Below are 15,869 nucleotides of genomic sequence, written 5' to 3' on the forward strand. Positions count from 1 at the left end.
AACAAGAGCTTTAATCATTGCTTGCTTTTATGCCCTGAGAGCCAAAATTGTCTTCTTAAATACAGTAAGTGATCAATGCTCACAGTAAAGAACATTTCAATGACTGCTTGTGTGGGTAATTTTTCCAGGCTTGCCTCTCTTCCCCTCTTGAGAAAAATTACAGAATGTGGAAATTATTGCAAAGCCTCTCCGGACTTGGAACATTTTCTACCAGTTGCAAGAGCTTGCTCTGGGCAGCACTTCAGCCCGTGCCTACATTTTGCTGCCTGGCTATGCACTGTCCTGCTTGCCAACACGTGCCAGTCCCTGGGCAGGCTGCACCAAGATCGCATCCTCCACAAGCAGGTATACAACTGGCCTTTAACTCAGACAGGTCTAAATAACCCAAGACCTGTCCTAAAGGCAGTAGGAGTCTCTGCTGTGCCAGCCTTGGGGTAAGCCTGTCCTTCCCCTGCCTGAGCATGCCGCATCGGCACACATCAGACAAGCCCAGAAAACTTTGATTTTATGTTTTTTTCCCCCCACTTCTGCATCCCTGAGTGGCAGCCATGGATCCACGCTTGGGAGCCCTGGCTGTGCCATGGGCCTGACTCCAGGCAGGAGTCCTTTTCTCCCAGCGCTTCCCTTCCAGCCATCTCTAAACATTACACTATTGAAGTTGCTTTTTAGCCTTTATTGTGTTTTTTTCCAAAAATAAAATAGCACTGTGGAACTGGAGGGAACCCCAGCGCTAACCATGTCATTGGAATTGATCGAGTAGGAAGCCTCAAGCTAGGAGCACTGCAGCGAGGCCAGGGTGTGCAGAGGAAGAGGAGGAGGATAGTGCTCAGCCATCCTGTCACTCGGCCCCAATTTTGATGAAGGGACCAGGAGAGCAAACTGCAACAACACTGCCTGCTCCAGCAGCCAGGGCACGTTTTGCTGGAAAAGGGGGATTCTTCCCTTTCTGAGCAAAATGCCCTCAGCCCGCTCACAGCCGGGTTTGCATCACCTCCTCTGCAAATGCAGCTGGTGGATGAAACTTCAGCAGGAGGAGGAGAAAAACCCCAGACAGGGGACAACTGTCAGTTTGCACTCATTTCTAGAGAAAGGTTTAGGGTTACAGAGAAACGCACAAAACTGGCTTTTAATACACAGACAACTCCGCACACAGCATGCTCCACAGCAGGGTTTGGCACCCACAGATTTCCGCTGAGCCTGGAAACGCTGGGAAAGCCCAGCCCACAGGGGAGTGGGAGCGGAGGGAATATCCTCCATCTGCAAACATACCGCCTGCCCTCGCAGGCAGCTCTGGCCTTGGCGAGGAAGAGCAACGCAGCACCCCCTGCCCACACCCCCACCCCCTGCTGCCAGAAGCTTAAACCTAATGCAAGAGGAGAGGCAGGGCCGGGGGCACCGCTGCAGCCACCCGTGCCCACCAGAGCAGACCACTGCGCTAATACCAGCTCTCTGCATTATTTACAGAGCATCACAACGTCCCAGTGTGACAGTGATTCATGGGGCACTTTCCTCCCTTTCATTACACTAATAAATCTCCCGGCGAAGCGGGGACAGCACATCACAGAACGCACCCATACCATCCTTGCAGCCAGCGGGCATCTCTGCTCTCACCTCCAAGAGGATTTTGTACAAGGCAATTTTGGTGGTGGTGCGTGGGATAGAGGAGGGAAAGGCTCCAGGAGGATTTGGGTGAGTGGATGAAGCTTAAAAAGGCAGAACAAGTCCCTGAGTAGTTTCAGCATAAACACCTCTGTGCAGGTTTATGTGCAAAGCAAAGTCTATCCCCATCTGGCAGGTGGGCAAATGCTTTCACTCTGAAGCTCATTTCAGCAAATTTATTGCAGTAGGAGAAACGAGGCAGAGCCATTAGTTCCAGCAGATGCCTGGGTGCCCCATGGTACCCCCATCACCCCTGCCCCAGGGTACCCCTGCCCTGGGGTCCTGAGGCTGCAGGCAGGAGGGGCTGGACAGCACAGCTGCAGGCAGGGGGGATGCAGCACCCCACAGGGGGAACAGGATGAGAATTGCAGCAGAGAGGGCCCCCGTGATATCTTCTTCCCACTGCAACTAGAGCAAGATCAGAGCAGAAACCTTTCAGGGTGGACTTTAACGTATGGCTGTATCGCCATATGTAAACCTGCTGTGAAGACAGGCCTGAAGACAGACCTAAAGGCAGGGCAGTCCTGCCCAGCACTGAGGCACAAGGGGCAGGAGATGTGCAGAATGAATCTGAGCACCATCAGCAGAGAGAGCAGGCATGTACTGTTGCAAGCACAGCTCCACAGCACCAAACCAAAAGCAGCCAGGCACAAACAAGTGCCCGAAGGGGAGCAAGCGGCTTCAGAGGATGCTCCCACCCTTAGCCGGCTGTGAAGCAGCTCCACAACACCGGCTCAGCTGCACACGCAGAAAGGTCACTCCAGACTGACCCTTCTCTGACTCGGATAGTTTTATGTGGGTTTGTTTTTGTTTTTTTCTAGAGGCAATACAAAAAGCATCAGTGCAGCCACAGGTACAGCACAGAGGAGCATGGTTTGCCCACTTCAATTGAGACAGTACTCATGTACCTTCACCATGCCCACCTTGCTGGACAGGAGCTCCTGCACTTCAGGTGTAGCTTTGACCTCTCATACCTGTCCCCAGACCTCCCGGCAGCCCAGCCACAGTCCCAGGGCTGGTTCCTGGCACTAATATCCACCCCAGAGCTGGATCCAGCACTCCCAATCCAGCATTTGTGTGCTGGGTGCGAGACCACACTGACCCCTCCCAGTGCCCACTGATGCCACCAGCACGCTTCCCCCACAAACCGCTACGGGTGCTGCAGAAGTTGCATTAAGGATACTTGGGTGTTGCAACAAGGTCAGAGAAACGGGCTTCTTCCCTGCCCTGCCCCTCTGCGATTGCAGAGGGCTCCCTGTCCTCTCCACCCAGGCATGGCCCCATTTTTCTCTGCCTCATTTTTCAGAAGGCATGGGGGACTGGGGACAGTGGGGTGGGGACCCATCACCGGCACACAGGGCTGACAGGATGGGAGTCATTCCCAAGGAGCATTGCTTCTAAACCACTCCAATATGGCAAGGCAATGTTTACCAGCTGGGAAAACTCTTTAAAGACCCCTTAATTAAAGGCTGGCTGTTGCACAAGCCCCTTTCCCATCCCCACCAGAAGTGTTTTGCAGTTTCCCGGCCTCTCCCCCGCTGCCCTCCATCCCTCACACTTTCTTTCCCACTGGCGTCTGCCGGCAGCGTGCTGCAGCTGCCACGGGATGTCTCTCCAGCAATCAGCCGCTGCCGTCACATAGAAGTTTGCTCTCATAGCAAAAGGAAAAAAAGTGAAAAATTCTCTCCCTATTGACTTTCAGGCGTGGCTGGAGGCAGCAGCTGTCTGCGTAGACGGTAGTGCTGGGGCAAAGCTGGCATGGCTACACCAGCCTGCTCATGCCCAGGCGGTGGAAGCATCAGCTTCATCATCTGGCTGTGGTCTGCACCACCCCTCACCAGCCATGGTAAACTGGGAGAAATGGGGCTGAATCAGACCCTCCAGCACCACTGTTCACCTCTAACATTGGCCCTCATGTAATGAGCTGTGGCATCGCTCAGTGCCCCGCCACGAGCCAGCCCCAAAGGCTCCAGCCATCCCCCTTCTCGTCCTGCCCATGTCGTGGGTCTGTGGCCCCTGGGCAAGGAGCAGTGGTGGCAGTGCCCCACCCCACATCTCCCTCTACCCTGCGCCCATGGGAAGCAATGGGAGGGTACATGATTAAGGCCTGGGGCTTGCCTCCTGCCAGTGGAAAGCTTGCCAGAATGGCACCAATTTATTCTTTCTATTGATATAAATTGATTAATTATGTGAGGCAACATGTTGCTGTTTCTAATCAAAGAAAAAAGTCAGAGCTCTCGTGTTAGCCAAGGGAGGCGCTCAGCCTGTGTGAGGGTGCACAGCAAGATGGGGCGACTCTATGGGGCCACGCTGCCTCTGGCCAGGATCTGGCCCCCTCGCGCAACCATAATCACAGCTCTTGGAGTGGGGAAAAAGGACGCTGCAAGCAAAGGAGACATTCTTCTTCCTCACCACATTTGTCACAAATCCTATGTGCAGCAGCACCTCTGCGAGCTCACGCACGCGCTGCAGCTCTGCTGGCAGCGCCAGCAGGGTGGAGATGACCCTGAGCACCCAGAATGAACAGAGTGACCAGAGCATTTTAAGATGTCCCTGCAATTGAGTTAAACCTGCACAAGAGGAGGCTGAGACTGGCACCCCTCCTCCTTCAGAAACCATGTCCCTTTGAATGCACAGGGAAGATTTAAAATCCAAACGGAGAAGCAGCTTGCATTTTCAAAATGGCTCAAAGAATACTTTTTTTTGCACCAAGAAATGCAAATAAACTTAGCAGACCTGGTTTCCTCCCAGCAGCCACACTACTTGCATGTCTTTTACACTTGCTCTTGGGGGCTACGGGGTTTGGAGGCAGCAGGGAGGACCCGGGGCGGTGGCAGTGGGGGACCAGGGCTGGGTGATCCAGCCCTCACCTGCAGTGGGACCCCAGGAGACGCCCTCGCATGGGGACATGCCAGCAGCGTGCCATGTCCCAGTTCAGACAGGCACTAATCCCAGCAGGGTGCTCACAAATAAATAATTCAGTTAATTAGTTCAGTAAGTAACTACTATTTTCCTAGACACATCTTGCTGCCTGCTCACAGGCTTCCAGAGGAGCTGAGCACACAGGCTGTGTGTGCTCACACAACCCATCTCACCCCAACTCCAGTTAAACCAGTTAACAACGTCACCCAACATCAGGGCGCAGGTTGAACCAAGGCAGCCCAGCTCACCCCTGCATTAGACACAAGCACCGTGTATCGTTTTCTTCATTACATTTGCATACCCCAGAGCTGCCTACACCTGATGGTCGTTATTTGTGCCCACATGTGGGATCCAGCCCACGCTCTACGTGACTAGGAAGCCACCACCGGGCACCTGGTTGTAATTACAGCAGCTTCTCCCTTGGCATGGGCATTTTCTTGTCTATTGGGTAATATGGCCTGTTTATTCTGTGTATTGAGCTCATGTGAAGATGGAAACCAGAGCAGAAGCCATCAGAGTTGGCAGCCCCAGGTGCTGCTCAAGGGCCACATGTGGTGCCATGGGGGCTTCATGGGAAGGCAGGACAGTGCAAAGGACACACACGTCCCTCCCAGGAGTTCTCCTCTGTGCTGGCCAGGAAGGGAGGCCACCACAGTGTGCCCTGCAGCAAGAAGCATCATGGCTCTGGACATCCTCGAGCACAGGATCAGTAGAGGTTTGCAGGCAATCACTAGGAAGCACAGCCATGTCCTGCAGGGACAGCACAGCCCTGCTTGCTGCCCCGCTCCTGCGGAGCCACCATCATGCACCAAAGAAGCACCAGTAGCCCAGGGGAAAAGCAGGACTGCACCACAGGAGAGACAAAGCTCCTCTTGGAGACCCCAAGCACAAATGCCAGAAACCTTGAGATGCACCAGCACCCACAGACGCTCCCTGAGCGCTGCTATGCGTGGCCATGCTGCTCCATCCCCAAACACCACACTGCCCCTACAGCCCCCACAAGCAGCACAAAGGATGCCTGACCTCCCCAGCAGCAGCTCCCCCTTACCAGCCAGGTCCTGCTCCCCGAGCCAGGACAGCCCTCTACACCCTCCACAGCTGGGGCAGGTTCTGCAGGGATGGACCAGCCCTACCACCCTCCCTGCATTTATAGCCCACAGATGCCCCACAGCCCTGGCAGCACGAGTCCCACCTGGGGACTGTGGCATGGGACGGGTGCAGCCACACACACTGCAGCAGGGAATGGGGACGGACGGGGCGTTATCAGGGAAACGCGTGGCTTTCCCTGTTACAGGTTATAAAACATTCCCAGGGCACATCAAGATGAAATGCATAATTGCGAATCAGCCCTGCTGCTCTCCTGCATCTCCAGACCTACGCAAAGGCAGGGAAGCTTTAATGTCTTCCTTTTGGAGCTTGCTTTTTTTTTTCATATTTTTGTTCTTTCCCTTCTGTCATCCTAAATTTGGTAAAAAAGAAAAAGGAGTAAATAAAAATTTTGGAAAGCTCTTGCAACCCTGCTCTTCCTGGCTTATGGAATGGTTGGGATGGAGGGGGAGGCCCAGGGCACAGGAACCACAACACTTTGGACAGCTAGATTTTCAAAACAAAAATGAGGTTAGAAATGGAAACTTTGGTTAACTGAGATGGGGATGAAATCTTCATTTTGCACTTGGCAGCAAAGCCAGATCTCCATCACCCTCATGCTCTGGCACTTCCCCCATTTAGCCTGGCGCCCCAAAGGCATTTCTGCAGCTCTGGCAGCACAGGGGATCTTGCCATCGTCCTCTGAGCAAGCAGATATGGCTATACCACTACCCAAATGCTCTTGGGAGCTCACTTAGAAACACTTCCCTGAGGAAGCGCCAGCAGCATGCTGGGGAGCAGATAGATGTCAAGTGCTCGCCTGAGTTTTTAAGGCCGTTCTCCCAGCACCTGCTGTCCTGGGGGAAAATATCACCTTCCAGGTTTCTGCATTTTTAGCAATCTGAGATAGACACAAAGAAGGGAAAAAGTCATAAAAGCCCACCCCAGCAGTGCGCAATAGCAGACACACAGAAGACATCAGCACAGCTCAGCATCATCTTTTATAGCTTTATTTCCAGAAGTCTTGTGCAGAAAGATACAGCGTGACACCTGTCCCTGAGCCTCCGCGGGAGTTTTCTGGGGGCATTGCCGAATGATTCCTGACCCCGCGGCACCTCCTGTGCAGGGATTGCAGTGCGCCGAGGTGAGCGGTCGGAGCCCCACCACCCCGGCCGGCCAGCGGTCCCCAGTAGTGCCGCTTCCCAGGCAGCACCGCAGGGTCCCGTCCGGTGAGACCCCCCAGCCTCTGCCTGAGACTGGCAGCAGCAGCCCCGAAGTCCACGGGCTGATACCAATGATTATAAAAGACAAAGGGGGTTTGAGCTTAGATTTCCCTAAGAGCCCACTGCCTGTTACCAGGGAAAGAGCTCCCAAACAGGGTCCACCAAAGCACCTACAATAAAGAGGCAAATTTTCTTCAGTAGTCCTCGGCTCTCGATGACACAGCACGAGAGCCTCCGCCGAGGTGTGAGCTGACACCTTCAGAAAATCACCTGCTAATTTTTCTTAAATCTCCTTTTTTAATTAGGGGGGTGAGGCAGCGATGACAAAGGTGGTTTCTCCTCTGGTTAGACAGGAGAAACACATGTTGCATTAGCATGCGATGAGATCCCTGTCCTGCCAGTGAAGGGAACCCACCCAAGCCTGGGGAATGAAACATCACAGTGGAGAACTGCTCGCTGAGCACACTGAATTTCAAGCAATCGCTGCTGAGCAATGCCCACCCTTCCCACGCCCCAGCCCTTCCCTTGCACGCTGACTCGCTTCTTGAGCCGAAACCCCATGACGCTGGATGGGCCCACGCCACAGGACAGCATGAGTGGGACGTGGGCGCTGCATCCCACATGCCGCAGGTGACCAGGGAGCAACTCAACACAGATCCTGGCAGAGCCACCAGCCCAGCCGCCATCCTGCACTGAGCAGCTTCGGTTGGAAGGACATCGCTCTGCTGGGAGCTCTTGAAAGCAACAGAAATGACCCAAAATGCTGCTGTGGTGGACATAAGCCTGTGCTTGTGCTCAGACCAAGAGCCAGGAGATTTCATCCTGGGCACCTTCCCCCTTCCTACCCAAAGCCACTTTTATTGTCTTGATCTAATGAAGTGCAGACTTCACCTGGACAGATCCATAAGTGGCTCCTCTCGGAGGCAATGAATACAAATACTTGACCTCATGAGCTGCGGGGCAGCAATTAGTTTAAGCAGGGGGTTTGTGTAACACTTCAAAAGTCTTAATCCGTGCGGTCAGCCCTGGCACGGTATTTGCCAGAACCTATTGAGTAGTCTTAATGAGTCTGCAAAGCAAGCTTTCAATACATTTTGGGTCGCTTCAGATGCTTTAAATGGCATAGTCTATATGGTATTGTGCGGCTTTAGAAAGGCCCGGGCTTTAAAAAAGTATGGCTCCCTTTCACAGGGCAGACAGAAACCATCTTTAGAGCCGGGACCCTTAACGTTTTGCATATCAATATGGCTGGGGCTGAATGCAGTCACTCAGCTGAGAAATAGGATCACTATCAGCGTTTCCAGGCTTTCACAGGCACTTGGGAAACTTTAAAGCCCTTCGTGGAGAATAATTTGGTCGAATGTCGTGGCTGGAAACAAAACCTAAACAAGCAGAGCGCAGTCCATCATGCGGAGCTGCCAGCGAGGCTGACAACAGGCTCCAGCCGCTCCGACATCCAACCCGCAGCGGGTCGGCAGACGGGGCACTCGCAGTCCCGGGGGGACCCTGCACTGGGCGCGGGGTGCTGAGCCCCTCCCGGCAATGGCCACATCGCTCGGAGGGCTCTGAGATTTTAATCGGCAGAAAACCAGTCCTGATTTCATCTCTTCTTTTATGATATTCCAGTTTCTTAATACTGGCCATAAAGCCTCCAGACTCTGGCACCACACCGGTGGCATCCGTATCTGTCCCCAGTGCCCCCCCCACACGCATGGACCAACACCACGATGTCCCGCTCCCCGCGCAGAAACAGGCGACTGTTTGCATTTAACTCCAACATCATGTTAAGCCTGTCCTTGCACATGTCACTTGTCCCAAAAGCAACCAGATGAGCCCAGGGGCCGAACAGGGCAACAGTGCTTGACCTCAGCTACAGCCCGGAGCATTGGTACAGAAAATACATCACCTCCAAGGGGCACGAAGGAGGTGCCAGCGGCCGGGACACAGGAGCAGGGAGAGTTGTGCAGGGCAAAGCATGATATGCTGGTGTAAAACCGCCCCGGAGCTGGGATGAAGTGGGTCAGTGCCCGGCGTGCAGCCCAGAAGCGGTACCTGCCGCTTCCATCACCAGCAGCGAGGAGGGGAGGCGATGGCACGCCTGGCAGGGCACGCCTGGCAGGACAGTCAGCTTTGGGATGCAGCAGGATGGAAGAAACCGCAGCCAAAGCATATCTGCAAACAATGCAGGGCCTGAGGGCCCTTGAAAACACATAATTAGCTCACTAAAGAGACAAATACAAGTCACTAGTAAGATATTAGAGGTTAATTAAATGTTTTCCTCATCATTAATGAAGGGAAAACTAGTTAATTCAGATTAAACTAATTTCTGCAGCCTCCCGTGATGGCCCTCCATGGCTGCAGATTTTAAAATCTATTGAGATTATTGAACTGAAAGGTCAGAGTTTGGGGCTTTTGTTTGCTCTGCTTGGGTGAACCCAGGGGAAGCAGGGATTTTCATCCTAAGGGTTAGAAATGCCCTGCTTTATCATCTGGGTTACTCAAAGAACATAAGAAGTTATGTGATACACAGCTCCCTCTCCCTAACCCCAGACCTGGCATTTATTCAAAACTACTGCCATTAATTGTTTTTCTTAACTAGGAAATTCCTGCAGACTATTTTCTGTCTGCAAAACACACCCCACGCTTGGGGTCTGCTGCTCGGCCGGCCTCACGCACCACTCGACAGCAGCCACTGCCTGTGCTCAGCACCGGAATTTGCTTTAGCCAAAGCCCACTGGCCGCACACCCCAGAGGCCAACTGGTTTCCAAAGCTTTTATTGTGGATGGCAGAGCCGTCATACCCACGCACACACACGCACCCACCCACGCACTCTCACACTCCCACTCGCCACTGAGAATGGTCACAGTTAATATAGATTAGCAAGATTTATATGGAAGAATATTTAATCTGGTCAGGGAGGGGAGAGGGGTCATCTGTGGTTTTATTTCTTAAATATTTCTCTCTACTCCAGAAGGGTCCGTTTCTCACCAGAAAAGGTCCGATATAAATTAGAATGAAGGGAGGAGGTTGCTGGCGGGACGGCCACGGGCATCCCTGGACCGCAGCAGCCACGAGCATCCCTGGACCGCAGTGCTGGCCCCGCACACTGCTGGGCAGACCAGGTCCCAGCACGGCGGCGTGCCCTATGGATGGCTCAGTCCCACCCGAAGTCCTGCCCTGTCATCTGATAAAACTTCATGTTGAAGGGTCTGTAAAACTCCCGCAGGCGCTGGACCACCTGCATGTCGATTTTAGGGTGTGGCCGCCCCTTGGATTTCCCCAGGCAGCGGGGCTTGCTGCCGCCCTCTGGCTTCTTCAGGCAGGGAAACCCCTTTGTCTCATTAAAATAGAAATGTTTGTCCGTCACCACCCTCTTGAGACCCAGAAAGTCCTGGACACGGCCCATCTCCCCGGCTGGGTCGCTGACAAGCCTTTCCCCACTGACGAAGAGGAATTTGGAGAGGGGGAAGTACTGCAGCCAGTTGTCCAGGTGCTTGGCATAGATCCCGATCCTCACTGCACTCCAGCTTGTGTCGATCAGTCCCGTGCTGATGTTTTTGAAGGCCAGGGCCTGGAAGCTGGGGATGGTGGGGTTTTTGGAGAGCGTCTGTGTGTAGTCCGAGATGGCGCGGGTGACGGGGTTGCGCACCACCACGATCAGCTTCGTGTCCCGAGACATGTTGTAGATGCGCCGGGGAGCCTCTTTGGTGACAAAGTAGCTGGGGGTCTTCTCCATCGTGATCTGCCCCTCCAGTGTCCGTGGCATCAGGCTCCTGGGGAGAGAAAGGGACACAGTCAGAGCTCAAGGCATGGCTGCTCAGACCTGATGCCACAACGGGGACAAGCAGGAGCAAACCTCAAAACCTGGCCAGAAATGCCCAGGGGCTCCCCAACCATGACTGCCTCTCTCCTTCCGCTCCTGCCAGCCAGGGACACTGCCTTGTCACACCCCACTGGTCACCTCCTCATCTTCAAAAGCCCTCCTAGGAGCCCCTCCGTCTGGGTCTCTCCTTTCCTCACCTCATCTCAGCCTCCCGTTTGTCCCCCCAGGGTCTGTCCCCGGGAAGGGACTCCCTGTCACTCTGCCCCACCAGCAGCACCATCCAGAGGGCACTCGCAGGCTGTTGGTCCCCGTCAGAGGTCTCCCACGACCCCCTTCCCAGCCCTGGAAATCCCGCCTGCCTCCTCCTCCTCCACCCCAGTGAGTTTCAGTGGTGGCGACCAGCATCTCAACACGCACGTTTTGGGACAGGGCTGGTTTTCATCCCAGCCTCCAGACAGATTACGTGGCCTGGAGGTGCCGACTTGCCACACAGGGTGGCAAAGAGGAAAATCTCATCACAGGGGTGTGCACCCATGTGGGCTAAGCCCGAGCAGCGGCTGGGAATGGAGATGCCCACCAAGGCTCCCACCTCCTCTGCCTCCAGACAGCAAGCAGTTAAGGCCAGAAAAAGACTGTTTCCTTTTTTTAAAAAAGGCAGAAAACCTCTCAGGGCCCAGCCATTGTGCTGTGTAAAATTCACTGCCCTGATTGTTCCCTCGTGCACTTTAATGAGGCATTAATTGGCGGAGAAATTACCCAGGCATGTCACCCTATGAGGAGAGCCAGGGGCTGCAGAACGGGTCCCCCCCTGCCACCAGCACAGGCACCTGCCCCAGAGCCCCCCACATCCTCCAGAGCACTTTATGTCCCCTTTCTTCTTGGGGGTGGACACGTTCCCTCTGGCCATCCTGGTGAAGAGGGGACTTGGTTTCCCCAACGGCAGAGCCCTCCGAGCCAAGACTGCAGGGCCAGCCGGGAGGCAGCCCACGGCTCCCTGCGGGCACAGTCCCCAGCGTGGCTCCCTGACACGCAATGCCACCCCAAGCTGCTGCTGTTCCCCACGGTTTCCCTTGCTGGCAGACAGTGCAGATGTACCAGGGGACCGGCAGCTCTTGCTGCTGCGTCCCAGCCACGTCCCACCAGCTCACTCCCACGGCACCCTGCACAGGAGGCCTTGCCGACAGACCCCCATGTGGATGCAGAGACGGAGCCTGCTCTTCATGGGGCTCATCTGGGATTGAAACAGCTTCATTTCCTCTGTGCTGTCACAAGCCACGGTCCCCATTCCCTCCATCGTGCTCAGGGTGACATGCATGCTCCCCCTCCCCAGCCACCTAAACCAGAGGCGTCTCTTGCTGAAAGCCCTGGGCTGGAAACTCGTTCTGCTCGGAGCACAGCAGTGTTCTGCTCTGGTGCCAGGGGCTCAGCCCTGCTGTCCACCCAACCTGGGCGGCTGCCCTTGCACTGGATCTGTCCCAAGCAGGAGGCTGCTCTCCAACAGGGAGGGGACGCGAAGCTTTCAGAGGTTTGCCTAATACTTTGGGAAGTGACCAAACCACTTGAATAGTTCTTCTGAAATAAAAACTACATGTCTGTGTGCACACAGAAATACATATGCAGAATAAGCATGTCCTTTGCTCCCACCTAGGACTTTTCTCAGCAGCTGGCAGAGCACTTAACCCAGCAGGCAAGCGCTGGTTTACAACGGGAAACTGAGGCACCAAGCAATGACATGGCTTGTGCAGGAGCTGCTGTGTAGATGCCTATATTCATCCAGCCAACAAACATCCACCGTCCTGGCACAAAATCCCTTGAATGGGTCAGCAAACCCATGGGGATCCAGCTTGAGCTGCTCCACACCCAGAGGCATCCCAGGACGAGCTCCAGGGATCAGGAAGTCTCTTGGAAAAAATACCGATACCTGAATATTAACTATGACAAGGGATAAAATAAAGCAAAAAAAATCAAGTCTAACTGAGACATTTCACTTAACTGAAAGGAGAGTTGGGACTGGACAGACTCATTCCTACAAGCACTTTCCCTTTTGCCTCAACGTGGAAGAATTCCGGTTTTAAAACTCAAGGTTCCCCCTGGGGTCTCCCCTGCATCCCTGGGGCTGCTCCACCCTGTGTCCCTTGGGGCTCGCTGGAAAGGAGAGGAACTTCCCTGGCCTGCCCCCGCACTCCTCTCCTCCCTCACCCAGGTGGGATAAGGATTTTTTTTAACATTGCTTGTCTGAGGCCAAGCCAACCCACCCAAGGGCAGTGAGAGCTCCAAAACCCTGCTTGGGGGATCCCTGCAGCAACACTGGCAGAGCAGGAGGATGAGGATGGAGCTTCCCGCCGGGCTGCAGCTGGGTCCCACAGCAGGGCCGGCTCTTGGCAGCAGCACTTTGGGGCGGGACGGGGTGTTTCAGGGATCCCCATCACACTGCTCGGAGCAGCAGCACCAGAGGGTTGTGCCTGGCAGGGGAGCGGGGTCCCCACGGCGGGAGGGGACGGGCCACGCAGCAGCCGGGGCTGTGCTGTGGGGAAGCCAGGGCTCTGCCCAGCAGCATCTGTTCCTTATGTAATGGGAAAAGGCTTGAGGTTTGGGGGTTTTTTTCCCCTGGATGCAGAAAAGAACACTTTATTAAAAGCATTTGCTAGCAGTGCTGGGCCCCGAACAACTCCCTCCCCCAAACAAGAGGCAAAAGCCACTTGTGGCTTGGCTCCCCCCCCCCCTTTTTTTTTTTTTTGACAGTGCCAGTGTTTTCAGAGCCACTTCTCATCCCCAGCATCACCACTCGACAGCCCAGCCTCTCCATTTGGCACCAGCAGCGCCCGGGCAGGTGGGATGCCCTTCGGGGGTACATGGGGGTACATGCGTCCTGGGGGCAGTGATGGGTGCTTTCCCCAACCTTTTCAGCACCTTTCCCCCCTGCCCCAAATAACCACGCTCACCAGAGGGGCTGACTGCCGGCGTTCCTGCTGGTAAATGCCCTCCCAAACCAGGATCAGGCCCTTGCACCCCACACCCCATCCCCTCCCTGCTGCGCTTGCCTGGAGCAACGCAAAAACCAACCGCACATCTCCAAATGCTGCTGTTCGCACACCTCCAACCTGCTGCTTGGGCCTCACCTCCACCCGAGCCAAGCCAGCAAAGTATGTTTAATTCTAATTATGTTCAGAAACCTGCCATAGGGTTTGCCAGGCTGCTTCATGCAGCTTCTCCAGGCGACTTGTTGAGGCATTTCTGCCACTCTGCAGCGCTTCCCTGGATGCCACCGGGATTTCTGTACAGCAAAACAGCTCCTTCCTTGCGCTGCTCACACACCCAAAACCCTCTCTCAGCAAACATGGGCTTAAAACCTAAAACTGTCACTCTCCTCAATGGGCAATAAAATGTTTATTATCAAACAGCAAACACTTGGGATGATGTGATCGAAGAGCCTGGAGAGTCAATTTTCTCAGCCTGTGCTCCACAAACCAGCACCAATTGTACCTGAGCTCAGGAATTCATGGCTGTGCTCAGCTTTCGTAAAACACGATGGTTTGGGTTTGCTGCAGTTGCCACCATGGTGTTCCCAAGAACATAAACCAGAGAGGAAACCTATGAGCTGCCCCTGCAACAGCGGTGCTCTCCAAGAGCCCTGACACAGCACCCATGAAAAACAACGTGAGTCTGGATGCCCCAGCAAAGGTTTTGCCAAAATATTTCAACAAAAGCCATTTTACCCCCCCTCTTCCTTTTTGCAGAGGGACAGCAAGGGCCAGGCTGAGCCCCACAGTGCCGAGGCTGTCCCTAAGGGGTCTGTGGGGCAGGGGGACCCCCAGGACCCCACTCACCGCAGGCAGCCCAGGAGACCCGCACCCAGCAGTACCAGCACCTTCCCTGCACTCATCCTGCTGACCAAGGGCTTCTCAGCACATAGGAGCAGCACCAGCTTTAATTAAAGCCAACCACACCATCCTAGGCTTAATTGAAATAAAATTTTTAATAAAAGCCCGTGTTGGGGCAGGGATTCCCAACTCTGTTTGCACAGGTACCGCTGTAGCAGTGGCAACCGGCTCCCAATCCTATGATCTGTGGTAGGGAGCACAGACCTTTCCCCTCACCAGCACAGCCACATACTCGGTCCCCTCACTGGGGACAGCAATGGGGCAGCGATGTCCCATGCAAAAACCCCCCAAGGCTGCTCCATCAGAGCCATAAGCTCTCTCTCATTTAGGCAGACCCTCGAACAGGCTCCAACACATCTACAGCTTTGTTTCCAACAGGAACGACAGGTACATGACCCCCCGTGGGCTGGATGCCGCTGACTTGGTTTTAAACCCTCGATCCCGCACTCAGTTAATGCGGAGCCACCAGCTGCTGGGGTCAGGGTGGTGGCAGAGAAGCCGGGTCCCAACGTCATCCCGGGACCGCGTGGGGAACAGCAGCCTCCGAGCAGTTAATTGTGCAACACCTCCTCTTCCTCAGCAGCTCAATCACTCCCAATTACTTGCAAGATAATTACGCTATTTCACACTTTCATTAACTCCCTAATACTTTCCCCTAAATTACCCCAGTTAATTATTGATAACCCCTGTCTCCCTCCAGATCTGGCTTAAACTGGCAAAGAGCAGACCAGGCTTCTGTTATGCTCCACTACAGCACAAGCATTGGAAACTTTAATTAAATTTACAGTTAATTCTTATTGACCTTAAGAAAACGCCTTGGGAATGCTAAGTGTCGCCTACAGGTACACGACAGTGCAATGGAGGAGCACCCCAGCAGCCTTGGAGGGAAATTGTATTTCAAGAGGAGACCATGTGCCCAGGAGGAGGAATAAAACTCTTATTTTTCTATTAAGCTGATAAATTTCAATTTTTAATAATTAGTACAACAACTGGCATTTGAGAGGCATCAGAGATGGGCTTTCCTACGTAGAGATATCAACACGTGAAACTGTTAACGTTTAAAGAAAATAGCAAAGTCATGGAGAGGGATAGAAAATGCCACCATCTACTTCAGAGCCTCCCGGGAGCCGTTTCGCTCATGATTTCACCAAGTTTTCCTTTCCACTCACCCCAGTGACCCATCCTCACCCTCCAAGCTGTGGTACCCATTCGCTTGGAGGCTGTGTGGTCACTGCTGTACCACCTTGTACTCCGCACAGGCAGCCAGGCGCAAC

General features: G+C 54.1%; 1 protein-coding gene across 1 annotated transcript in view; it reads right to left on the reverse strand.

The window, feature by feature from the left end:
• Positions 1-9,700: 9,700 nt before the first annotated feature.
• The window catches only part of HS3ST6 (heparan sulfate-glucosamine 3-sulfotransferase 6), a 40,986-nt gene continuing 34,817 nt past the window's right edge, over positions 9,701-15,869 (reverse strand). The window contains exon 2 of the mRNA XM_087732553.1: positions 9,701-10,664. Within this exon, the coding sequence (XP_087588679.1) occupies positions 10,046-10,664 (619 nt within the window). The 3' untranslated portion in view covers positions 9,701-10,045. The remainder of the gene's footprint in view (positions 10,665-15,869) is intronic.

The sequence above is a fragment of the Nipponia nippon genome, unplaced genomic scaffold, assembly GCF_047370975.1.
Source record: "Nipponia nippon isolate SJK-2023a ecotype South Korea unplaced genomic scaffold, ASM4737097v1 scaffold_5, whole genome shotgun sequence".
Classification (NCBI taxonomy): domain Eukaryota; kingdom Metazoa; phylum Chordata; class Aves; order Pelecaniformes; family Threskiornithidae; genus Nipponia; species Nipponia nippon.